The sequence below is a fragment of the Babylonia areolata genome, chromosome 9 (genome assembly GCF_041734735.1).
Source record: "Babylonia areolata isolate BAREFJ2019XMU chromosome 9, ASM4173473v1, whole genome shotgun sequence".
In the NCBI taxonomy this organism is placed as follows: domain Eukaryota; kingdom Metazoa; phylum Mollusca; class Gastropoda; order Neogastropoda; family Buccinidae; genus Babylonia; species Babylonia areolata.
In genome coordinates this window covers 27,601,749-27,626,785 of record NC_134884.1, presented here as the reverse complement: position 1 = coordinate 27,626,785, position 25,037 = coordinate 27,601,749, and the positions used below count along the sequence as shown (strand labels likewise).

Genomic DNA, 25,037 nt, shown 5'->3' with positions numbered 1-25,037 from the left:
GAAGCCGCGGGAATTGTGACGTGTGCGAAGCTTTCCCACTTCCAGCAACAACAAACTCGAAACTCGTGAAAAATGGGCGATCTCTCACTCTTCCAGACCTTGGGAAGAAAGATCGGTATTATGGATCGGAAGATATTGAGGTAAATCAGCTTCACTTTTATTTACACATTTCATCCTAATGTTTATGTCTTTTTTGTCACTTACTATTATTAGTGTGACTGGAGTGGCGAATGAAGTCAAACGGATGATGATGATGAAGTTGTGGCAGTTTTTGGCACATGGCTCATTGGCGGATTTCAGATTATGGTGAATGAATAAACAAATCATATTGCGCCTATCCTTGGTGGGAACTATGTTCTAAGCGCTTTACAAACATGCAGTAATTTGCACAATCGGCCTTGAGTATCGACGGAAACGCGGTGACATGTTCATTCATGGTATTTACAAAGCTAGGACCTCAGATCGCACGTTTCAGCAATAGGGAAATCAAGGGGGATAGACTGAACAAATCTCACTGTAGGCTGAACGTAAGGAGCTCCTTCTTTACAGAACAAGTTGTAAACTCATGGAATAGTTCGCCATACACGTCGCCAGACCCGACGCACACTGGGCCACCCTACCCTCGTAGTAATTTTCTCTTATAGAATGACGAACAGGCTGACCCAGGCCTCAGAGTTAAAGTTAAAGTTCATAACATGCTTACTGACAACTTCCATTGACAGCTTCAATACCAGTTTATGTCACTTTTGTCAGTGAGTCATGGATAATCCAAGTAAAGGTTGTTATATATCATTATGCCACTTTATTTATGTCAGTACTCCTTTGCCTGACAATGTTGGGATGACAGCTGAGCTGACTGCTTATCCCTGCAGATCCACATACAGAAGCTAGAGGTTGAATGAGTGAAGATTATTATAATATTAATAATGATAATGTACATTCATATTGGACCCTTTCTTTTCCAAGAGCCCAGGGCACTTTACATTAAAGAAAAATATTACAAGTTACATAAATCATTTATGACCACTCATTCTAAACCCCCCTCTGCCACACACACACACACACACACACACACACTTTCTTTCCCTTTCCCACTCTTCATACATCCAAAGTGAGCTGACATGGGTGGTGTTGGAGAACAAGGAAGCTGAAAGTGATAGTTATAAAAAATCTAGGGTAAATTTATCATATGTTATTAAATTTCCTTTTTAGCATCATATTTGTACATATTGTTTCCTCTCTACTTTTGATTTTTTTTAAAACTCCAGAAAACAACCTCTGCTGGGCAGTTTTAAGTGAGGTGTGTGCAGACTGATCCATACACCACAAAACGTCTGCTGTTAAAAGAGAGAGAGAGATTTAAAAAAAAAAAAAAAGTAGAAGTGTAACCACTTCTTTATGTGTGTAAGTAGTGAAATATATATGACAATGTTGGAATACATAAGTGAAGGTGCAGGTTTTACAGGTGAAAGCAGGATGTGGGTTTTGGATACATGTATGCAAATTGCATTGTGCTTATGGAGTGATTTCACATTGTGGATCCAGTCAACAATAGGTCTTTCTCACAAAATAAGAAATTGAAATGCAGAATGGAGTTTGCTCTTTATTTATGTGTGTGGTTTTCTTTGTTTTGTTTTGTTTTTGGGGGTTTTTTTCAAGGAAACCTGGTGCACATAGTTCACATGTTATCAGTATCACAGGGGATTACCACAGTTTGCTGGAATGACAAAATTGGAATAAGAAAAAAACAAGCAAAAAATAATGAGTACCCATGAAAGTGATATACTACAGCTGATAAAGATAGTCCAAGGATAACACATTCACTCAGCACAACAAATGTACATGTGCCAAAAACCTCATATCATGTATTTACAAATCCATTGTATTCCAATGGTATAAATGTAGATGCAGATTTATGCCTATTGTACAAAGTAAGTGACTGGATTATATTACAGTTTGACAAGTATAGCAGGATCTGATTCTGACATTCTTACTCTGTCGCTCACTGACTGATATTAAAGTGATTAGCACAGCAATAACATTACTGTGCTCTCTCCCTCTTCAGTCCCTTCCCCTCACTTTTTCACCATAATGGACTCGCATTAAACCGAAGAAAGAAAGAAATAACATTTTTCCCCTGCTGTTCCAGGAAAGCTGCTGAATTGAAAAATTTACTGAGTGTCCGAGCCAGCAGTATATCTGTGGCAGCACTTCGTCTGTCAGAAACTACCAGCATTGTATTGTGTCTTGACATAGCAGGGATGCTGCTCTCATACCCAGTTGACAAGGTGAGTGTTACTTTTTAGCTGCTTGTTATTTAGTTGAAAGAAAAAAAATTAAATAGTAACTGGTATAGGACTAGAAGGGAGAATGTTGTATTTATTTTACTCTGTGTCATAATGACATTCTCTGTGAAGTTTGGGCTACTTTTCCCATGGAGCATGTCACTACAGCGAAGTGCCTCCCTTTTTTTCTTTTCTTTTTTTTTCTGCCTGCAAGTGTATTTGTTTACCTATCAAAATGGACCTTTTTGCTGAAATTGTCCAGGGACAACCCTTTTGTTGCCATGAGTTCTTTAACATGCATAAGTACATGCTGCACATGGGACCTTCATTTATGGTATCTTAATGACTAGTGTCCAGACCACCTCTCAAAGTATAGTGAAGGGGGAGAAAATAAGGGCAAGCGTGGGATTTGATCCTGTTTTCAGATTCTCTCACTTCCTTGGCAGATGCATTACCACAACGCCACCAATCCTTATGTTCTTTGCAGTTCTATGTGCTTGTCAGATTCAGTAATGCCATCGTGGAAATCTGAAGCAGGTCCAGCTTATAAAGGAAAGTTGTAATAATGCAGAGAAAATAACAGGGCATGGAAAACAGTTATCTCCTTTGTGTGTGTGTGTGTTGAGGGTCCTTGGTTCTATCCTTGCAGTACCTGGTGAATTAATATTGGTATTTTTCCCAATGTGCACCAGATGTGCAGACAGTTGGTCCTATGCCCCCCTCTCTAACCTCTCATGCACCCAGTTTATCTGCATGAAATGATGAATTATAAATAATCAAAACACACACTTTAAAAATTGTTAATTGTGTAAAATTTTGTAATATGAGTTCTTTGAGTTTTGGAAAAAGAAATGCTCAGCACCAGTCATGATCAGAATAATGAACAGGTTGAAACTGGTTGTGTTTTGATGATAATGGAAGCCGGTCAGAAAAATATTGAGCCTCTACTTTATGTGAAATGCTTCCTTCTAGTTTATTCCTCTATTGGTGCTGGCTTGAAAGACTTGACGTGCAGTTGAATGCAGGTCAAAAATTACAGCAAAACAGTATATAGATTCTTCAAAGCTTAAAAAGTATTTGTCTTAACATATGCACTGCTTTTGTTGAGTAACAATTTGATGTGTTTTGGATGCATTTCTGTTCTGTCAGGCGGAGGCTGCAAAACTGTCTGGATTGAAAAAGACTGGTTACCAAGTGGCCCTGAAGACCCTAGAGAGTGTCCTTGACCTTAATACCAAGACCAGTATGCGTGACCTTGCCGTACAGTTTGGATGTCTCCCAGTTTTAGAGTCTGCTGCCAATGTCTTGGCAAGGTAAAACAGTGAGACTTCAATTTGATCATCTAGTTTTGTGTGTCTGTGTTGAAGGTGGGAGGTTGTCTGTTATGGCTGTGAGCAAATGCTGTGAGACAGAATTTTCCCCTTATACTGTCATGGCTGTATTACACTTTTTACAGTTGGTATTTTCTGTGGCTCCTATTGATGAGTGAGCAGTTCTGAGGCAAAGGCTTTCAGCAATATGGACTGTATGTCAGCTTTCAAGACAATAAAGTTTACTTATGCTTGCGTACTTCTATATGTATCAGCTTTGAGCTTCAGAATCGGGTGTTGTCAATTTACAGCTATGGTTACAGCTTGGATGATGTAGTAGCAATGAGTCTGAATGTTGCTTTTGTTTATTAAGCACATAATCTACAAGACCGAATGGTTTTTATTTGATAATTTATATTCCTAGGAACTACCTGGCACTGAAGACTGGCCTGAGATGGCTTCTTTTGGGCGGTGCTATATTGATATGCAATATAATTGACTGGTGTGTGTGAGCAGTATATGCAACAACTTGGAAACAAAGCAGGGCTTTTTGTGTCACAGCACCAGACCATAACAGATAGTCAAATCTTTTCATTATAACGTATGTGAATGATAGTTGGTTTGAGTGGTTGAATGAGTGCCGGACCATAGCAGATTATCAAATGTTTTCTTTATTGCTTACATAAATAATTGTTTGTGTGAATGGTTGAATGAGTGTATAATTCCTTGCCACTTTGTGTTACAGGTATGAAAGAGAACAGTGTTGTGATGTGGACTCCAACAGCTCCCTGTTCCAGACAGCCGCCCTTCTCTGTGTATGCAAGTGAGTTTTTTATTATCCTTGCCACAGTGCTTACAAAATGAAATTTTTGTTGTTATATTTTTATCTTGTGTGTTCTTTTAAAATTCACAGATTACAACATTGGTTTCTAGTCATAACACATGAGAAATTCTATCTTGGGGGGGGGTGGGGGGGGGCAAGCTTTTATCAGTTAGTCCAGAAATATCACATTTATCAATAGGAAAATATTTTTTCAATAGTATATAATTAAACAAATGAGGAGTTGTTGCCCGTTTGTTTTTTGTTGTTGTTTTTTTGTTTTTTCCTTTATGACTAATTTCTGTGTGTGTGTGTGAATGTCAGGCGTGAAAAGGTCAGAATTGAACAGGGTCGACTGCGTGAAGTGGCAGGAGTGAAGCGCAGCACCATGGATCGTTTGATTGCTCAAATGGACAAGGTTGCAGACAAGTTGCAAGGTCTGGTTTCTTTTAGTTCTTTTCTCCTTTTTTTTATGTTTCTTATAACTACAATGTTTTGTGACAAGTATCTGATACAGTGTTCCATGCTGTGCTTTTAACAAGGGATAGGTACATGGATTGATTATGTAGACAATAGCATGGATGTTACTAACAAGATACCAAGCTTTGTGAATCATTTATAGTTCACATCTTTGGAAACACGTAGAGTGTACAGCCAAAAACTGGTGTGAATTTACAGCCCATTTAATGCGTTACTCATAAATACAGTGTGGAACGTGGCAGCTTTGGCATTGATACATTGCATGGCATGGTCACGGTCAAATGAATTATCTGATCTCATCATATTACATAGGCTGGTTCTCTAGAAATAAGAAAGACACATCTTTCATAAAATGCAACTTTTTGCTTACTTATTATGGTTTATCTTTAAATATGATGCATTATTTCATTACAATAGTTTTTTTTTTCAGTAGCAAAAGTAACTGGTCACGCTGTGACCTTGAAGTACAGGATTGAAACCGTTATTTTACCATGTTTATCTTTAAGACATCCATTTATACCCAAGTTATTTCTTGATCAGAAAATTTGCACAAGACATTGCTGGCCTTTCAGGCAAACCAGTTAAATCTCCACTGTGACTTAGTTTTAGCCTTTAAGATGTACATGTATGTCAAGTGTCCTGAAAGAGTGTTAAATGTTTCATCAGAGATACTCGTTAAAATTGTTCCTTTGATTTGTGCATGAACCAAGGTTAGGTGTAAACGATTAGTTTTCTGCTGATTTTTAATCTGGTTCTGTAGGCTGTATTGAAATGTGTTGAAAGAACAGTCAGATCGTAGCTCTGGTAGGAAGGGCTTACAGAAGATTTGTGTCACTTATGTATGTGTCTCTATTATGTACATTGACAAGTTCAGTCTTAAACAGGTAACAGTCTGTGGAATACTATTCACACACAAGACATGCACACACACATACTCTAACAGAGCTCCAACATCTTCACCTCTAAAGTTGATGAACACAAAAAATGCACTGCCTTATTGTGGCTTTGTCTCTGTGCAGAAGAAGGAGCCAAAAAGAAGAGTATAAAGAGGAAGAAGAGAACATTGATGGATGACATTGAGAAGGCAGTGAATGGTGAGTGTGTTGATGGTGTTTCCAAGTGGACTGAAAAGTCAAAGTCCCAGGGAGTGGGAACATTGATCAGAAAATCTTACAGTCCTCTAAAAACAGGAACCTAAACTGATCTTAGATATTATACAATACACCCAGACATGCACACGTTAGATAAAGCTGGTTGACATTACTAACTGGGAAGCACTTTTCTTGTGTGCTTAATAACTCTTTTGTTGCCATAGGCAACTTCAGTCGACAAGGCAGTTCAATTGTCAACATCAACGGGTCGTTTTAAACGTACTGGTTTTCTCAATTCATTAAAGCTTGACAGCTGCAGCCAACTTTACAGTGCAGTATGAAATTAACCTTCCCCCCTGGACCAAGTTTGAAGCAAACAAGTCCACTGTGGTGTTTTGGTGCTGGGGTGTGTTTTCCACATAGAAACAGTTGAGTGGAAGTTTGTTGGCACAAAGTGGTCATGTCTTGCATCAGCCTTTCATGAGACTTGTTTATTGATTGGTAATGGCCAGAATGTGAGTTCTTTTGAAGTCTTGTCAGGTCTGCTTTTTGATTCTTTTCGTTCTGTTATTTCCTATTCCTGTGTTGAATTTACCAAACATCACATCCATGTTCTGTTGTCCTCTTTTTGTTGCTTTGGTTCCCTCTCTCTCACATTTGTACATACCAGATCAACTGTGAAGCATGTTTTGTGTAATCTGTGGGTTTCTTTGCAGAATCTCCATCAGAAGCCATACCAGCAAAGCAAGCAAAGATTGAGAAAGACATTGACTACTACAAAAATGTCAACTTCGAGGAGTGGAAAAGAAAACTGCTGGAAAAGGCTTCGCTTGACACAAATGACTGCAAGGCATAGCTGTGTGGTTCAGAACAAAGTCATCTGTGATCAAGTGTGAATGCGAGGTTGGATGAAATGGAGCACTGTTGATTATACACTATGCTTTACAGCTTAGCTTATTTGTTTTATGTAACCCTTTCTTTGATTCTTAGGTTTTATGTATGCATGTAAAGTTTAATTCTTTGGTTTTTCCTTTACCTGTCTGCTAATGACACTCAGATTTGTATCCATATACCAAAATCAATGACAGTTGGTGTGTGTGGCATTCCATGTGCTGGAACACTCACTTCAAATTGAATACCTTGTGTGTTGAATAGTGTTGAACATATATGGCAATGGCAACTCATGTTCTAAGATTTTCAAACAAAAAGATGGAACAAACTTATGCCTGGTGAACTTGGCTTCTGAAAGGTTGGCAATAATAATGTTGAATTGATATGGGATTTCCTCTTTTGTAGTTTTTTGTTTGTTTTTTTTAGCAGTATTCTTTTCCTTTGCTCCTGCCTCTTGTACCCAAGGTTTAATGGATTTGTTGTTATCTGACATTGTGTTTTAGTAGTGGTTCATTTTGTGACATTCTCAGCTCTGAAATAGCCCTGTACGTACAGTCAGTGGAACTCAAAAATGGAATTGAACCGAACGATTCTCTGACTCAAAACATGCTTGCATTGCATATTTTTTTGTTAATGCTGCACTTAAGCTCTGACTTATCTATAATCTGGCTGTGAATTGCTGAATTTTCACAATATCATGTGTTGATTCAATTTGATTTTAAGTTTTAAGAGTGGTGTATGTCAAGGTATGTCTGGAGGGTGTAACTAAAAAGAAATCATGACAATAATAAAGCTCAGTATTAAATATGTCAGTGTGTGTCGTGCATGTTTTTTAATGTGCGTGTTTGCTGCATGTTCATCTGGTTACAATTATTTTATTTGCTTTTGACAAAACAGTTTCAGCTACAAGATAATTCCAACAGTGCATAGTTTCTAAAATGTGCAAATATCATTATCAGTCAGCGCTAGTGCATAGTTTCTAAAATGTGTAAATATCATCAGTCAGCGCTTACACATAGCTTGAGTCTTTTGGTTTTTCTTTTTTATGCAAGAATCACACAAAAATCACTTACAGACCTATGCATTTCATCTCTACATCAGCACATGTAAAAGCACACACAACAGATGCCCACATTAAAAATGCCGACATGAAAATACTGCTCAACTTTGTATTATATTTTAATGGTACTTACTTCCCTCCTCTCTTTACATTGTTGTTAGTAGATACAAATTAGATTTATGTTATTATATAAGTATGATTTTTCTGTGGCATGATATCCAGTACCAGTGCTGCTGAAAATGTCTTACATCATCCACGCCTTAAAAACGTTTTTAAGAGCTCTCTATCGAAATAAAAACACATCCAATGTGTTCATAAGTACAAGTCAAAAAGTACATTTCAAAATATATCAAATAAAAGTTATAAAGCTTTGATTAAAATAAATCTATAAAACACACACACACACAGGACAGGACGAAAGAGGGAACCAGTTGAGCTGTGTTCAGTTTCACATGGTCTGAGACTAGCCTGTGAAGATGAAAGTTACATGAGTGACACAACAATGAAATATGTTCTCCCATGGTCAAGGTTTGATTTAGATACACACCCAGGTATTTTGCTGACGTTTGCAACTGATTCAGTGAGACCTGTATTATTTTATCCTGATTGGGTTCCATTCATTTACTGAATCTGTACCAGCCTATATAAAAATAAAAGACACTTCCAAGTTCCATATATTTCAAAGAATAACAAAGCAACACTGATTGATATGAGCTTGGAGTCAAACCATAAAGGATTGAGAAAGAAACATTTTTAAAGTCAATAAGGGAGGGGTGGGAAAAGTTTTTCAGGGGTGGAGGGGGGTTGATTGTGGGGGTGGGGGCAGGAGGAATGGAGCAGAGGGAGGGGGGACGAGCTGGAGTGGATTTTTATGTGTGCTTAGAGTGGTGTATGTGTGTGGTTATGCATGTTGTCTCATTTTGCATAAAAAAAAAAAAATTGAAAAAGGAAAAGACAAAGATGAAAACTTTCAATATATCATTTCAATAAATGTGTCATTTGATTTATGTTCAAAATGTTATAAAGTGGAGTGTTGGCCTAGAGGTAGTGTGTCTGCCTAGTAAGCGAGAGAATCTGAGCACACTGGTTCAAATCACACGAGCAGTGGTCAGTATTTTCTCCCCTTCCACTAGACCTTGAGTGGTGGTCTGGACGCTAGTCATTCGGATGAGACAATAAAGGGAGGTCCCATGTGCAGCATGCATTTAGCACACCTAAAAAAACCCACGGCAGCAAAAGGGTTGTCCCTGACATAATAAAAATGGGTGGCACTGTCAATGTAGCAACATGCTCTCCCTGGGGAGAGCAGCCTGAATTTCACACAGACAAAAAAAAAATGTAATACAAATGTTAATTAACATGTATGTCTATCAGTTTAGTTTGATTTTTTAGTTTTCTTTCTCAGTTTCAAACTGCTAACAGTTTGTGCCTTTGATATATCTACACTGTAATTTTTTTTTTATTTGAAAGAAGGTAGTAATGGAAAGAAATGTTAATCATAAATGCATACAAAAACATGACTGGATGATTTGTGGGGGAGGGACTGAACCATATAAAACAAGGCCTTCAAGACTCACTTGTGGCAAATTAAATCCCCTAGCATTAATTACAGAGTAATTTCCCTTTTTTTACTATCTGCACCAAAACGTTTGGAAAATAAATAAAACTTCCATGCTTAGCAAAAGAAGTTCCTGTTTGAACCAAAAATTATAATAATGACTGCTCTTGTTGTGTCAGAATACCAGATCAAAGTGCCAAGTTTAGAGAATACAAAAAATATAAATATAACAGTAAATGCAGTTTGCATATAATTAGGCTTCTTTTTTTTTCTTTTTTTTTGTGCCCATCCCAGAGGTGCAATATTGTTTTAAACAAGATGACTGGAAAGAACTGAATTTTTCCTATTTTTATGCCTAATTTGGTGTCAACTGACAAAGTATTTGCAGAGAAAATGTCAATGTTAAAGTTTACCACACACACACACACACACAGACAACCGAACACCGGGTTAAAACAGACTCACCTTGTTTACACAAGTGAGTCAAAAAATCAAGACTTTTTTTCCAATGTCTTAGCACATTTCTTCTACTTTATGATTATGGTGATTGGTTAAAAACAATAAACTGCAACAGAACTGACTTCCAGTATAACTAATGAAGTGGGGGGGGGGGAGACATTGGCTCTGAATGCAACCTGAACCTGTCAAACACAATTATCTCCTCCGTCTCATTGGGTAAGATTTCCACCCTGCTGTTCCACATCATCATACTGCCTCCACTCTGCCCAACATTCCAGCTGATATAACAGGAGTGAAAACCAAAGGGTTCAAAACAGAATTGTCCGCCCCCCCCCCCCCCCCCCCCCCCCCCCACACACACACACACTCCCCCCTCTCCACTTATCCTCCTTCCTCACTGTGTCGTAAGAGGGTGGAGGAGGGTCAAGGGCAAATGTCATTCCAACATTGTTCCTTTATTGAGCCTTGTTCTCCTCCCTAATGTTTATAACATGCTGGCTATTGTTATGCTTTCATTCCCTATTTCTGTACATATTTCCACTGTCACTCCTCTTACTGTTTCTTCCCACCCCACCATCCCAGCCAAAAAAATGTTTACTGAAGTGAAAAACAAAGTGTGGAAAGCATTGTGGAAAGAATTACTTTGGCTCCCATCCCTTCCTCTTTTTAAGAATAAAGGATATAGATAGTTATCTTTCCAATATTACTCCTGCGTTGTTAAAGAAGGTACTCCCCCATTTGATTTCATGCTGGCTTTTGTTACGGTTTTATTTCATATTCATTGATTTCTTTTATTAAGCTCAGAAGCCGGGTGTGTGAAGATGAGGGTGTGGGGATGTGAGGTTACAGTCTTGCCATTAAAATTTTTATAACTTCATCACAAGCCCCACAATAGCATGAGATGGGGTCCATCATAAAAAGACTAAATATGTTAGCTATGCAATGTCTGAACATTATTTTGTGTTAACTGCGAGTATGGTGATTGGTAAAAAATGATAAACTGCAAAAGAATTTACTTCAAACATAATGAATGAATTATTAAAAATAAAAAAGACTTCTTGGCTATGCCTTCACGTACCTGAATGCAATATCTGAACATTATTCTGTGTTCAGTGTGAGTATGGTGATTGGTAAAAAATGACACTGCAAAAGAATTTACTTTATATATAACGAATGAAGTATAAAAAGACGTCTCGGCTATGACTGCACGTGCGTGAAACAGGTACTGTATAATATCAATCACAATTATCTCCCTCTCCTATCTCTAGGGTAAGATTTCCACTCTGCTCCTCCTCCTCGAACTGCCTCAACCCCGCCCACCATCCCAACAGAAGTAAGCGGGGTGAAAATCAAAGAGTTGAAAACATGGACAGACAGCGTTCTTTGTAGACTCTATAATTAACACTCAATTAAATACTTACCGAGCCCAGCTGCTATGACCTTGAGTTTTCTCTCAGTCCTTCGCCAGACCCCAAAAGCGATCCTGACTGAAAAAGATTGTGCCCCCTTTCACTGCAATAACACGAACTCACATCGTTGCCTGAAAAGTACCCCACGGGCGAGATCAGCTTTCGGGAGAAGGGGGGGGGGGGGCGTTTTTTGTTTATTGTTTTTTTTTGGGGGGGGTGGGGTTGGGGGGTGTGATTCGTGAACAGTTGTAATCCACTCAAGTCGTCCACGCCAACAGTGCACGTACATTTTAAGAACCCCCTCTCTCCCTCCGATTCCCTCCTCTTCCTCCCCTTCCTTTTGTCTGACCCTTCACCCTTTCCTTCCCCGCTCCAGCTCCCACTTCCCCCTCCACTCCTCTCTCTCTCTCTCTCTCACTCTCTCGTCCCCAATTCTGGTCTGTGGTGTGGTGTGTGTTTGTTTTTTTCATTCCGTTCATATTTTTCCTGTGCATTTAATTAACACCATGCTTGTGCCTGTATGTGTGCGTGCTTTATTTTCTTAATCTTTTTATTTTCTAATCGATTGTTTAATTCTCCCCCCCCCCCCCTCACCCCTCTGTTATGTATTCCTACAAACACCATGCTTTATGCTTTATTTTTATTTAGCATCGTGAAGGCGGCCACTGGATGTAAAAAAGCGCACCAGTGCTTACCTGTTATCCTCGAAATAAATAATTTTGTCTTGTCTTGTCTCTCTCACTAGAACACACACACACACACACACACACACACACACACACACACACACTGGAACACTAACACACAGTATGACATTCATGCAAGCAAGCAAGCGCACACACACACACACACACACACACACACACACACACAGCGCGGCGCGCGCATGGCACACACACACACTGTATACAAACACGCATGCAGTCCAGTGCGGAACGGTAGGAAGAACTCAGTGGCATTCTTGAAGTCAAGTTTTTTTCAGTCATGACTTGGCCATGTGTTATTGTTATTGTGTTTGTTAAATGGTCGTGTGTTTGCACCCATTTCGTCAGTGTCTGGCAATGGCTTATCCGTATACTGTATGTGTGCGTGTGTTTCTCTCTCTCGGCTCTCTCTCTCTTTCCTCTCCCTCTCCCTCTCTCTCTCTCTCTCTCTCTCTCTCTCTTCACTGAATCCTGATCTTTGTACAAACGCACTGATAGCATGTCAGAAGTTCCTCTCTCTCTCTCTCTCCGAGTCTCTCTCTCTCTCTTTCTCTCCCCCTGAGCGGAAGCCGCACTGTGCTTCATGGATGACTGTGTTGGAGACATGGTCAAACAGTCAGTTCAGTATGACGCGGGCGAAGATCTTGCCGGCGATGCAGAGGAGAGAGATTCCATGGTGGTTATCGCAGGATTGTCTCCCTTCCGTTTGTAAATATGGACAATTGAAGCATCCTTGAAATCCTAGGGGACCTCCCCTCTCTCCCAGATAGACTGGAACAGGGGGGTCAGCTTGTCTGTCAGCACCTGGCCTCCATACTTGTAGATGTCGGCCTGGATTCCATCCGCTCCTGGTGCTTTTCCTGACGTTGTCAGCTTCACGGCCTTCCGGGTCTCGGCCTTGGTGGGAGGGGCAGCTAGCGAGTCATTGACTGGTAGCTGTGGGAGGGCTGCAATTGCCTCATCAGATACGGACGAGTTCCTGTTGAGGAGGGTGTTGAAGTGCTCTGCCCAGCGGGCAAGGATATCTTTCTTGTCCGTCAGGAGGGTGGTCTGGTCCAAGGCTCGGACAGGGGTTGATCCTGTGACTCTTGGCCCATACACACCTCGGAGACCATCATGGAAGGTCTTCATGTCATGAGCATCAGCAGCGGACTGAAGCTCTTCTCTCCCACCAGGTGTTCTACATCTCACGCAGCCTCTTCTGTACGAGTTGCTTAGTTTGCAAGAACTGGTTCTCCTTCCTCTGGCAGTCTTTGTCGGAAATGTGATCCTGATGCAGTATATGCAGTGTGCCGAGTTCAGGAGCTTGGAGATTCCAGAGTCGTTCTCGTCAAACCAGTCTTTGTGGCTCCTCTGTACAAAGCCGAGTGTGTCAGCTGCTGCTGTGTACACAGCATCTCTAAAGGTGCTCCATACCTCTTCTACATCAGCAGATGCAGGAATGTCTTGGAGAGCTGCTTGGATTTGCTGCTGCAGCACATCCTTGGTGATAGGGAGGCGGTGGATGTTCAGCTTCCTAGAGGGTTTCTGCCTGGCTGGTTGGAGCTTGCGTGCAAGTCTGATGTTCATCTTGCTGCGTACCAGGCGATGGTCCGACCAACAGACTGCTTCTCTCATGCAGCGTGTAATGGAAACATCACCTCTGTCCCTCTGCTGGACAATCACATAGTCCAGCATGTGGAAGAGGGTGTTGATGGTCCCGGCAGTCCATAGAGCGAGAGCAAAAGCAGTCCGTTTGAGTTGCACTTGCCAGTGCCGTGCTGTCCTTGGACTTTTGGCCACGAGGAGAAGTCCACGCCGACGCGGGCATTGAAATCCCCAAAGATGATCAACTTGTCCTTTCTGTCTACAGCTGAAATGGTGCGGCTGAGCTCCTCGTAGAAAGCTTCTTTGATGACAGGGTTGGTCATCAGTCGTTGGGGCATAGCAGCTGATGACTGTGGAGAAGCGATCCTTGGAGAAGCGATCCTTGGACAGCTTCAAACGCAGGGTCATCATCCTATCGTTTATCCCACGTGGAAGGCTGTCAAGCTGTCGTCAAGTTTGGTTCGTATGGCAAAGCCCACGCCTGAGGTTCTCAGGGGTACTATCTGGCTTCCCAGTGCGGTAGAAGATGTAGCCCCCTCCAACTTCCTCCAGCTGGGTTTCACTGGCAAAACTGGTTTCGCTCAGGGTTGCTATGTCCACCTGGTAGCGATCAAGCATTCTAGCAATGAGCACTGTGCGTCTTTCTGGTCCGTCGTCTCTGTCGAGTGGGGTGCGAACATTCCAGGCACCCAGAGTCAGGGCATGACTCCTGGTTCTTTTCTCGTTGTTTTCGACCGCTAGTGTTGGATGTCCAAGTACTAGTAGGTGCGGTTTCCTACTACGTACTAGGCGAGGCAGGCTTTGTTTAGGGATCCTTTTATCTCCCTTTCCCCATGTGAGGAGAGCAGTGCTGTCCCTAAAAAGGGCTGCTCTGACACTCACCGGGCTGTGGGAGGATACGGGCGCCGCACTCTGCCCCGGCAGTCTACGGCGGACGACCATCACCCCACAGCCGCCTGCGTGCAGAATCGTGACTAGGAACTTCCAGCAGCATCCTCAGGCTGCCTGTCCCCGTTACCACTTCTCCATCGCCGCAGCGGGGCTTGGGAAAGCTGGGTGTTGAAGGGCTAGCTTGTCGTTCCGACATTAGCCTGGTTGCCTGACCAGCACAGGTGCCTTTTTTTCTTTTTTTTTTTTTTTTTTTTTTGCGAGGAGGAGTTGTGCAGTCCCTTCCCCACTCTCTCGCGGCCTACCGACGCTCACAGTCCCACAGGTGCAGATACTGCCACATGTAGGACGGCCTCGCCGGGCAGGTGCAGGTTTTTTCTTCGGAGCTCCGTCTCCTAGGGGAACTTCCAGCCAAAGCCGAGCTCCCCCAGAGTCCAGTCAGTGCCCTTTGGTCATCCTCTTCCGCCTTCACAGCCGTCAGTTGGGAAAGGTTTCCGAGTCCTCCGCCTGGTCCGTCGTTGGGAAACTTCACATCAGTGCGGTAGGTAGTTCTGGGTTACATGGTACCAGTAGCAAGGGCTATGCCCCTGACCTGACCTCAAGAGTCGCAAGGTAAAAGCATGCGATGGTTACGCAACGGCCGTGGCGGTACAAGGGGGTCGCCAGAGGAAAGCGTTTAGCGCGGTAGAGTACATGTGACTGACTGCTGCCGCGCTTATGCTTTGGTGGTAGAATGGACTAACGAAATCGGGGTGGGGGAAGGGGTAATAATGGGTGCTGAGGGGTGTAGTATGAGGCATGCGTTTGTAGTGCTTTGTGTACCCATACAATTTTCAATCGTTTTTGAATATTTGTATTCAACGCAATAGTCTGCATCTTCAACTGAATACGTGAAGAAGTAATAATGATAAAAAGAATGAGGTGGAGACGCAGCGCGGAGTGAAGCAAACAGTCGAGTCAAAAACGGAAACGAGTGCCCTCCCTTCACAATGTGAGTGGCCGGCTGCTAAACTTTGGCACCAAGGACTTTTCGTGAGGCAAGATCTTGAAAGTATTTCATTGCTTGATTGTTAACATAACATATTCTGTAATCTTCAGAAAACGATGGTTTAGGATACCAACTCAGGACTTTGCCATTTTCAAGATATGAGTAATTTCGCACTTCTATCCGCTATACAGATAAATGGAGCGCGTCTCAGAAAACTAACTAAACCACAACATGGTATTTTGGATATTTTATATATATATATATATATATATATATATATATATATATATATTTTTTTTTTTCTCCCCCACTCCACTCCTCTGTGTGACTGGCGGAGTGAACGTTCATGCCCTGTTGTGAACGCTATTCATTCCTTCTTGAGGAACGTAATCACAGATAGCGACAGGCATGTGCGAGGAGTTTTAAAGAGAAAAATCCAGAAGACAAGTTTAGTATGAGTAAAGAAAGTTAATTTTGAGCAACACTGTAACAGATTTCGTAAGACGCATGTAAGAAGTGTATGGTATTTGATTGTGTGATCATATGACCCCAATATTTTCATTTGTATTCAATGCCCCCTTATTAAGTCAAGGTAGAATTAATTACTGATGTTGGAACCTACAACTTGCCTGTCACTGTAGTGTATAACACTACCAATTTACAGTCCCAAATTGTCTGTGGACTTATATTTTGCACTTTCCGGCATACAGTGTGGTTAATTGATTTACTTAATTTATATGAGATGCATTTTCTTATTTTAACTGCAAAGGATAGCTTTGATTCTTTATTGATATAAATACAACTATGATTCATGTTACAGAAACTGGAAAGTTAAAGATGGCTGCCTGCTTAAGACTGAATGCAGTTTTCCAAACAGTTTTCCGTGGATGTGGTTGTCAACAACTGTGTCTGACCTCAAGTCGCCCTCTGTCTTTCCTTGCTACAAAACAGGTGTGTTACAGAGGCAGTCAGTAGGAAACTGCAGGTGTCAATAGGAAACTGCAACATTCCTGATGCTGTAAATGTAATACTAGTCTTGAATAAATCATCATACCAAGTATGATGCTGTCACTTTGCTGATTACATGCTGTTCTTTAGTAAACTTTTATGCTTGAGGGGAGGATTGATACACACACACACACACATAATTACACATTACATGCACTCATTATTTCAATACATACCAGCTGTGAGTACAATGAGCACATAGCTATATTTTTTATTTTGGTATTTGTTGCATATTAATTGTGACAGTAGTGATTGTACATAATGTAGTGATGTATTCAGTGGGTATACAGTATTTGTGTCTGTTTATTTTGGGAGAGAGAGTGAATGTTCACATAATGACAGGTCACATCATTCATCAATGGTTAATCAGACTGCAGGCAGTCCAGTATATTCCTTTTATTATATCGACAAACTGTTGCAGTGAGTAATACATTAGTGTCCAGTATTGTTTTGCTTGTGTCCATGTGCAGTGTAAATGTTCTTCATATTGTCACACTCACAGTGTCTATAGTTTTCAGCAACATCGGCATTAATGTGATTTTAGAGTTTAAGTTATTTATATTGATTGATAGAATGTGCATGTGAGAGTTTCTGCACAAAAAAACAAGAAAAAACCGAAACAAAACAAGAAAAAACAAAAAAACCCCAGCAAACCATGACCATGTCTCTTCTTCTTTGTTTGTGGGCTGTTCACTTGTATGTACATGAGTGGGATTTTACGTGTATGACCGTTTTTACCCCACCATGTAGGCAGTCATACTCTGTTTTTGGGGATGTGCTTGCTGGTACGAATGCTGACATGGATTACATGATCATTAACATGCGTATTTGATCTTCTGCTTGTGTATACACACGAAGGGGCTTCAGGCGCTTGCAGGTCTGCACTTAGTTGACCTGGGAGATCGGAAAAATCACCACCCTTTACCCACCAGGCGACTTTACTGAGATTCGAACCTGGGACCCTCAGACTGAAAGTCCAACACTTTAACCACTCAGCTGTTGCACCTGTCAAATGATGGTCAAAACCTCAATGGTGGTTTGATGTACAGTTTACTACTTTTGTTTGAGCTTGTATTGTTTTCGAAGAACTTTGTGAAAAATACCCAAATTTATCAAAAGCTTAATATTAAATTGTTTTTTCCCTGTCTTTCAGTTCTTGAAAAAAAACCCATTAATTTGCTTAAAAATTATTATCTTGGCATGAAATATAAAAAAATGAATAGTTTTTGATCATACAGGATGTATTATTTACTTGCTCATTTTGCTGGTTTTTTCTGCTCAGCAGGGAAAGAACAGACAACTGATGGATCAGTCACAGCTCACATGTCTAGTGTGCACACCTCATTTCCGACAAGAAATGACTTTCTCAAAGAAACGTCGCAAGTTTGTGCCCCATCACCAAGAAGATCAAGTCAGCAAGGACATGGTGGTGATCTATGACAACAACATGAACAGGCTCAACTTCTGGGGGCAGGTGACGATCAACTTGCTGTCCATACCCATCTATGGAATGTCTATCAATATCATTGCCGCCAACTGGCCTCTGCAGGTAAACATTGGCTGCAAGTCATGAAGTGTATATATGTGTGTGTGTGTGTGTGTTTTATCATTACCCGTCCCAGATCTTCAACGCCATTAAGAAGCATTATCCCCATGCCACCTATTTCTGAATCCCCCTTACATAGCCACTGTGGGACTGTAATTGTTAAGTTACGGTGTCGGCTGAGTTTGAGTGTCTCCCTTGGATTGGAGATTGCCACCACTCTTCTCCAGTGACAGTCCCAATGAAGCTGCCATAAGTCTTTAACACACATTCTCCAATTTTATTGAAATCAAGGGAAACTTGAATTTTAGGTCACCATCAAAGCAAAATTTTAGGTGATTAGATGAGGATGATTACGTTGCTTCCCACTATTATAAATGCAAGCAAGGGACATGGTGGTGGTTTCCACTACATGGAGGAACTAGCCTGTCAGGGTTCTGTGACCAGATGATACCACTGGTGGGTAGCCGAGTGATTAAAGCATTGGACTTTCAATCTGAGGGTCCTGGGTTTGTATCTTGGTAACGGCGCCTGGTGGGTAAAAGGTGGAGATTTTTCCAATCTCCCAGACCTGCTAGTGCCTGAACCCCCTTCGTGTGTATACGCTCGCAAAAGATCAACTACACATGTTAAAGATCGTGTAATCCATGTCACTGTTTGGTGGGTTACCCAGCATGCACTCCCCTACCCTACAAACAGAATGGTCATACACATAAAAGTTACATGTTTGTAAAGCGCTTAGAACTTGGGTCTCCAACAAAGAATAGGTGATATAATAGTATCCGTATCATTTAGGGACTAAGCAGTAGTACAAGGTCTCTATGGCCTCAATATGGCTTAAAACTTGGTGGTAGTCTGTGGGCTGATGATAATACTACATGTATTGCAACAGAGTCTTTCAGTGGCTACATTTGTGGTATTGAGGACACTGCCTGCCCCCACCCCAAAAATGCCACAGGAGTCAATTGTTGCTATTCTCCCTTTTGAACCTCTTTGTATGAATTGGAAATAAATTTGTAAAGAGGTAAATTGAAAATAATGGAAGATTGAATTAACTATCTCTGATAACTGCTTTTTCATTTGAAGAATGTGCTATGATAAAGCAAAACTTTTTCAGTATGCTGTCATAACATAACCCCATTAAAATGGCAGATCACTCAGGAAAAAGGTGTGTATGTGTTTGCTATAAAAAAAAGAAGAAAAAGAAAAAAGGCAGTCTTTGTCCTGCCCATGATGACGTACTGTATATGAACCACATTCTTGTTATGTTATTGTACCTACACCTTCCCCCAACGTGTGTATTTCCACGTTACATGAAACATTTCAGTGTGATCGTTTCCTTTTGTCCAAGAACCATAAGAATATTTTAAGTCATAAGAATATTATAGGTCATGCATCATTGTGTCTGTTAAATATACTGGTGTCATTGTATGTAGTTGGTCATCTGTAGCCACCTTAGTTGTCGAGACAACATTTGTGATTTAATACCTGTAGCCGCTGTTGGGTGTGTAGATGGGAAACGAAAAAAAAGGGGAGGTGGGGTGGGGGGTTGAAGCAGTGGAGCCGTTCTTTGAAAGTTAAGACCTTTGACTAGTTTGAGGAACTTGACTTTGAGGAGCACTTCTGAGTTTGCAAGAATCAAAACTTCTTGTCTAATTATTCAGGTAATGTCAGTGATGAGGTCGCCTCGAGACATTTTGCGCAGACTGGTGGTTAAATGTCAATGAGTAACCCCCCTGACCATCTGTTTTTGTTACATGTAGATATGTGTGCATAATGTGAAGGGCACTGGCTGAATGGGGATGGGGCGTTTTATGCTTTGTGATCATGTTTTTGCATGTCCATTTGTTTGTTCGAATACTTTATTTTCGTTTGTTCAGTAATAAAGATGTATACCGTGTTCATTATACTGTAGTATAATTACATGTAATTCATCATTATTCTAGTTAATAAATGGTACTATGACCAGAATGCATATATCTTTTAAAAACATTTTTGGTCTGAGCATGAATTGTTGCAAATTACTGATAATTTTATTTGTTCCACAGGACTTGACCATCACATCTGGCCCACTGACTGCTATGGTGTACATCTTTGCTTATGGTGCTCTCCAGTTGGGTGTCAACAACATTTGCATGCGTAGCGTCAAGCGCATGTATACGGATGCTGATGCTGCTAAATTCGCAGCTGTTGTGCAGGATTGGAAGATGAAGAAGAAGACTGTGCATTTTGACCTGACTTCAGCAGAGAGGAAATCACCCCATAAGGTCCTCGGGCTTTTTCTAGGCAACTTGAAGATCCTGGGCAGGTCTTATCTAGTCATTCCGTCGGATTTTACTCAGCCCCGGTTTTACAATCTTCTGATGGGCTATGACCTGCAGCGTCCAATTGAAAAGGACATGATCAAAGATATTGATATCAGAGACGCTATGCGAGGCTCAGCAATGAATTCCAAGAAACCACCAAAAAAGGGTAGATAAATCAAAATCTCCAGGCTACTTAGTGTGCAGACTGCAGACAGATGAGTTAGTATCAGATATGTTATTGATGAAATGTTGAATTTATAATGTATATGGTTCTGAGATGTAGCTGTGGCGTCTTCTCACGACTTCAGGAAATGAGAGAAATCAGTGCAGTGTGTGTTTGAACAATAAAGTTGCAGGATATCAACAGCTTGTGGACAAGTTTTGTTGCTTGGAGATACCACTATTCAACAATTAGGCTATTAAAGCATGTGGGAGGATGGGGAAGTGAAGAATATTTAAACATGGGACCTTTTGATTTTCCCAAAAGTCAAAAATTATGCAACACTCACTTTTTGCAAGCATTTTACTGAAGTATTTTTGGACCTCCAAAGTAAAAAACATCACATATAGCATTATTTCCTGCAACTTGTAAAAATTCCAAGACAGCATAATATCAAAGAGTAGGCACACATCTTCATTATCTATTTGAACTGGCTGCAAAGACTCCAGATGAAACTGCTAGTTGGTAAGAATTTACCTGTGTGTGGCACCACAGATAGCTTTTTGCTGCTCTGCTTTATACAAAGACCTTTTTCAGATGTGAATGTTGGCCTCATCTTATTGTACTTGAAGCAAGATTGATATATTTGCTTGATAGAGAAATTTTGTGCTGTGTATGAATGACAATGGTTTTCTAAAATATATTAAGTTTGCATGACCTTGACATGTTTTTTTTCTTCTGAGGTGGTATGAGAAATAGAAAGTACATATTTGCATTTTCCACCATGGCAACTCAGGTGTTCTGTCATTTGGTGCCTTTCATGAAATGATCCTCATTCCTTGGCTTCAAATACAACAGTCTTGGGAATGCAATGTATTCAATTAGCATCAAAAGAAAGACCACAGAGAAATGAGCATTTAAATAGTGGCGATTTTTTTTCATTAATTCAATTTAATTGGGTTGATTAGGTAAATCTAAGTTGTGAAGAACACTATTTGTTTGAATATGTGAGAATTTATAATCATATCATTAATGTAGCCACACCAATATGGAGGATTGTGTGCATGTGTCCATTTATCAATGAGTTTCATGATACATTTTCTGTAAACACATATCTAAGAGACCTACATGTGGCAAACTTCTTACATTCACAACCACCACTACTGTGTGTGAAGTGGGGAGGTGTCAGCTCAGGAGGGAGGGGGAAGATATACCCTATAATATTCTTCAGTGGAAAGATGCATGTGGGGTGAAAAAAAAAACTAGAAGATAATCTCTGACAATTCATCACTCACCACAGCACAAAATCAACACACAAAGCTTAAAAATTCCGTCCATGATTTACTGGCAGACAATGAATGACAGAAACAGCTTATTTGTCTTTCTCTTCAGCCTCACGCCTCTTCTTTTCACGCTTTCCAAACAGCTTCTTGTTGATGCGAGCCTGACGCAGGACAATGAAAGCCTTGAATTTCTTCTCCTCGTCTGTGATGGCACGGGCCTTCTCACGACGGACAGGATCAACCACAGGCATGACCGTGTTGCGCGTCAGTTGTTTCGCCATCTTCATGTCCTCAGCCTGGTAAAAAAACACCAACAATCAAGGTTATTTTGTTTCAATCTACAAATCCAAACTTGAAAAAATATCTATCCTTTAACAAGTGAGATAGTAAACAAATATGCTTGTTTATGGATGGGTCACACTTCAGAAATTCTTGTTCTGAAATACCTACCAGCAACCATGACCAAGTGAGGTCTGCCAAATATTGCTCAATGCAATGCTCCAGCTGCACACATGATTATTGAAGAGAAAAACCAGAGGGCACCCCACTTGCTGGTAGCTTAAAAACAAATTCTTCCGGCTGTCATACTAGCTAGCTGACAATAGGCCATTTCTAGGCTGAAGGCAACTTCATGTTAAGGTCCTCTTCTTCTTCTGCGTTCACTCGTATGCACACGAGTGGGCTTTTACGTGTATGACCGTTTTTACCCCGCCATGTAGGCAGCCATACTCCGTTTTTGGGGGTGTGCATGCTGGGTATGTTTTTGTTTCCATAACCCACCGAATGCTGACATGGATTACAGGATCATTAATGTGCGTATTTGATCTTCTGCTTGCATATACACACGAAGGGGGTTCAAGCACTAGCAGGTCTGCACACATGTTGACCTGGGAGATCGTAAAAATCTCCATCCTTTACCCACCAGGTGCTGTCACCGTGATTTGAACACGGGACCCTCAGATTGACAGTCCAACGCTTTAACCACTCAGCTATTGCACCCGTAGTTAAGGTCCCCAAAATACTTTTTTTTCTTTCTTTCTTTTTTAGAACTCGGGTCATGCAAAATCACTCTGAATTATGAAATCAAACATTTAAATAAAATACAGACTTGCCAGACATGTGACAAACAAAATTCCAGTTTCCAGATCAGATTGAAAATTGCTCATACCAAACACAAAGCAAACCAAATTGGAAAAAAAAGAAAAAAAAAAAAAAAAAAGGGCTACAACACAGCTGGAAGGTTGATGAATACCCGGTTATCCATGTTCAATGTTCGTAGATGGGCGCAATAGTTGAGAGGTTAAAGTGTTGACTTTCAATTTTAGCCTTCATGGCGGGGTAAAAATGGTCATACAAGTAAAAGCCCACTTGTGTACATACAAGTGGACATGGGAGTTGCAGCCTATGAACGAAGAAGAAGAAAAAAAACAATGTTCATAAATTTTTATTTTTCGTGAATCAAAAACTCTTTGACAAATTGTATTTGTCAAGCTTATTTGACTTTTCCAGCCCTGGAGATGAATCATTTATTTTCAAACACTATACCAGGCTCCTTACAATACTGAAAGCCATAGAAATGCATGCTTCCACACACTCGTGCTTTCTCAGTTAATGTTTGCTTCCATGAAATCTCATATAGCATGATAAAAGGGGTGTGATGTCAAAAAAAATGTCCACTGCAGAAACAAAACATACCGCTCATCATGAAATAAAAATGTAGTGGGTTTCACAACATCACCCACTGGTTATATCATTTGCAAAATATCATGCTGTTGGTGGAATTTCAAGTCGGGGAAACCGGCTCTGAAATTAAAATTCATGGTTCCAACAGATGTGACCAAACAAAATCCTATACTTGTTCCAGACCAGACTGAACATTTTCTGATGCTCAGCTGATGAAAGAGATCAATGGATATCCTGCTATCAATTCTGAATCATCACTTTTCGTTCTTCAAACAATGTTCTGTGGTGAATGGTACTTGTAGATCATGGGTGTTTATTAAATTAAATCTCCATGACTTATCCAGCCCCCCAAGGGCAAAACATTTTACAAAGACCCTTTCAGCCTGAAAATGGTTCTATTTGACACATACTTTTCCAGACTTTCATGACTCACCCTCACATTTTTTTTTTTTTTTTTAAAGGCAAAAGACTTGTCAAATGTGTGTGAATGCAAGAAACAGCCTGTGTGTATGTGTGTGCATGTGAATAAATTTCAATGTTGACAGAGGATGAAGTCTTGGTATGTGTGGGCAGAGAGCATTTATAAGAATGCAAATTGAACTGTGTGTGTAATGTACACCCCCACCCCACCCTCCCAAACATATGCCAAAATACTGAAAGACCACAAAGTGTTCCATCCCATGATATGAAAGAGAAATTGCAAGCAGAACTCACAGTGGCGTCACCCTTCTTGGGGTTGTTGGGATGACGTGGGAAGAGGATCAGTTTATTCTTGTACTCCTTCAGCCGCTGCACATTGGCCTGCAGGTTCTCCAAGGAGGCATTGCGACGACGGTAATCCACAGAGATACCGATGCTTCTGGCCTGCTTCCTGTTCACACCAGCTTCCTGTCACCAAACAGCAGTATTTAGCAGTCTTGGAGGAGAAAAGACTCATGCTGTAGCAAACCTTTTTAATATACAACTGCAGTGTTCTGTAGCCACCTTAGATCTTGCCCATAAGCACCCAACATATACTGGAAATCTTGAGCAATGCCTAAGGCGATTGACATAGGCAAAAGCAAGAAAAGGAAACACGCTCAGTATGCAACTCACAATCATGCACAATAAACATATGTATGCACATACACACTAGTACGTACAATACAAACATCCATCCATTCAACGCACAAACAGCCTTGCAAATATACCTATAGAATCAACTAACTACATTCATGTATGAGGATCCAGAGGAAATGCTGCTGGAAGAGGAAAGTCCGGAGGTCAGATTTAAAGGAAGGCAGCAAGGGGCTGTGTTGGATGTGGTGAAATATTGAGATCCATATTTGAACAGCAGATGATGAAAAGGCTCAATCACCATGCTTTTCTCTTTTGTACTCTGGGATGTGAAAGGTTCTATCATCGGCAGCATAGCAAAGAGAACGGGAGGGTACACAGATTTGAATGATGTCAGAGAGGTATTGGGGTGCACTTCCAAATATGACATGGTAGCTGAGACCGGTGGCTTTGTATTCGATTCTTTGC

At 40.8% G+C, this 25,037-nt stretch overlaps 3 protein-coding genes across 5 annotated transcripts in view; 2 read left to right on the top strand and 1 right to left on the bottom strand.

Annotated features, from left to right (window-relative positions):
- Nucleotides 1-8: 8 nt before the first annotated feature.
- LOC143285809 (origin recognition complex subunit 6-like) lies at nucleotides 9-7,669 on the top strand. Its single transcript, XM_076593239.1, has 7 exons — nucleotides 9-140; nucleotides 2,150-2,288; nucleotides 3,435-3,598; nucleotides 4,341-4,418; nucleotides 4,740-4,852; nucleotides 5,915-5,989; nucleotides 6,703-7,669. Exons 1-7 carry the CDS (start codon nucleotides 73-75, stop codon nucleotides 6,840-6,842), a joined length of 777 nt encoding a protein of 258 aa, XP_076449354.1. The 5' UTR covers nucleotides 9-72; the 3' UTR covers nucleotides 6,843-7,669.
- Nucleotides 7,670-15,394: 7,725 nt separating this feature from the next.
- On the top strand, nucleotides 15,395-21,265 carry LOC143286178 (uncharacterized). Of its 3 annotated transcripts, none has more exons than XM_076593803.1 (4): nucleotides 15,395-15,593; nucleotides 16,351-16,481; nucleotides 17,821-18,087; nucleotides 20,130-21,265. In XM_076593803.1, the coding sequence occupies exons 2-4, from the start codon at nucleotides 16,368-16,370 to the stop codon at nucleotides 20,559-20,561; spliced, it is 813 nt and encodes a 270-aa protein (XP_076449918.1). In that variant the 5' UTR covers nucleotides 15,395-15,593; nucleotides 16,351-16,367; the 3' UTR covers nucleotides 20,562-21,265. The 3 variants fall into 3 exon arrangements, with proteins under 3 accessions (XP_076449918.1, XP_076449917.1, XP_076449919.1); XM_076593802.1 differs by having other exon boundaries at nucleotides 15,397-15,579; XM_076593804.1 differs by having other exon boundaries at nucleotides 15,403-15,579; nucleotides 17,824-18,087.
- A 610-nt stretch (nucleotides 21,266-21,875) lies between these two features.
- The window catches only part of LOC143286179 (large ribosomal subunit protein eL13-like), a 5,033-nt gene continuing 1,871 nt past the window's right edge, over nucleotides 21,876-25,037 (bottom strand). The window contains exons 3-4 of the mRNA XM_076593805.1: nucleotides 24,228-24,401; nucleotides 21,876-22,126 (exon numbers count right to left, since the gene is read on the bottom strand). Of these exons, the coding sequence (XP_076449920.1) occupies nucleotides 21,920-22,126; nucleotides 24,228-24,401 (381 nt within the window). The 3' untranslated portion in view covers nucleotides 21,876-21,919. The remainder of the gene's footprint in view (nucleotides 22,127-24,227; nucleotides 24,402-25,037) is intronic.

Bases quoted from the DNA above. Each gene is read 5' to 3' on its own strand.
- LOC143285809 (XM_076593239.1), top strand. From the start codon at position 73: ATGGGCGATCTCTCACTCTTCCAGACCTTGGGAAGAAAGATCGGTATT. The intron at 3,599-4,340 runs GTAAAACAGTGA...TTTGTGTTACAG, and splicing joins GCTGCCAATGTCTTGGCAAG to GTATGAAAGAGAACAGTGTT. The intron at 4,853-5,914 runs GTCTGGTTTCTT...GTCTCTGTGCAG, and splicing joins GGTTGCAGACAAGTTGCAAG to AAGAAGGAGCCAAAAAGAAG.
- LOC143286178 (XM_076593803.1), top strand. From the start codon at position 16,368: ATGGCTGCCTGCTTAAGACTGAATGCAGTTTTCCAAACAGTTTTCCGT. The intron at 16,482-17,820 runs GTGTGTTACAGA...TTTTCTGCTCAG, and splicing joins CTTTCCTTGCTACAAAACAG to CAGGGAAAGAACAGACAACT. The intron at 18,088-20,129 runs GTAAACATTGGC...TTTGTTCCACAG, and splicing joins CCGCCAACTGGCCTCTGCAG to GACTTGACCATCACATCTGG.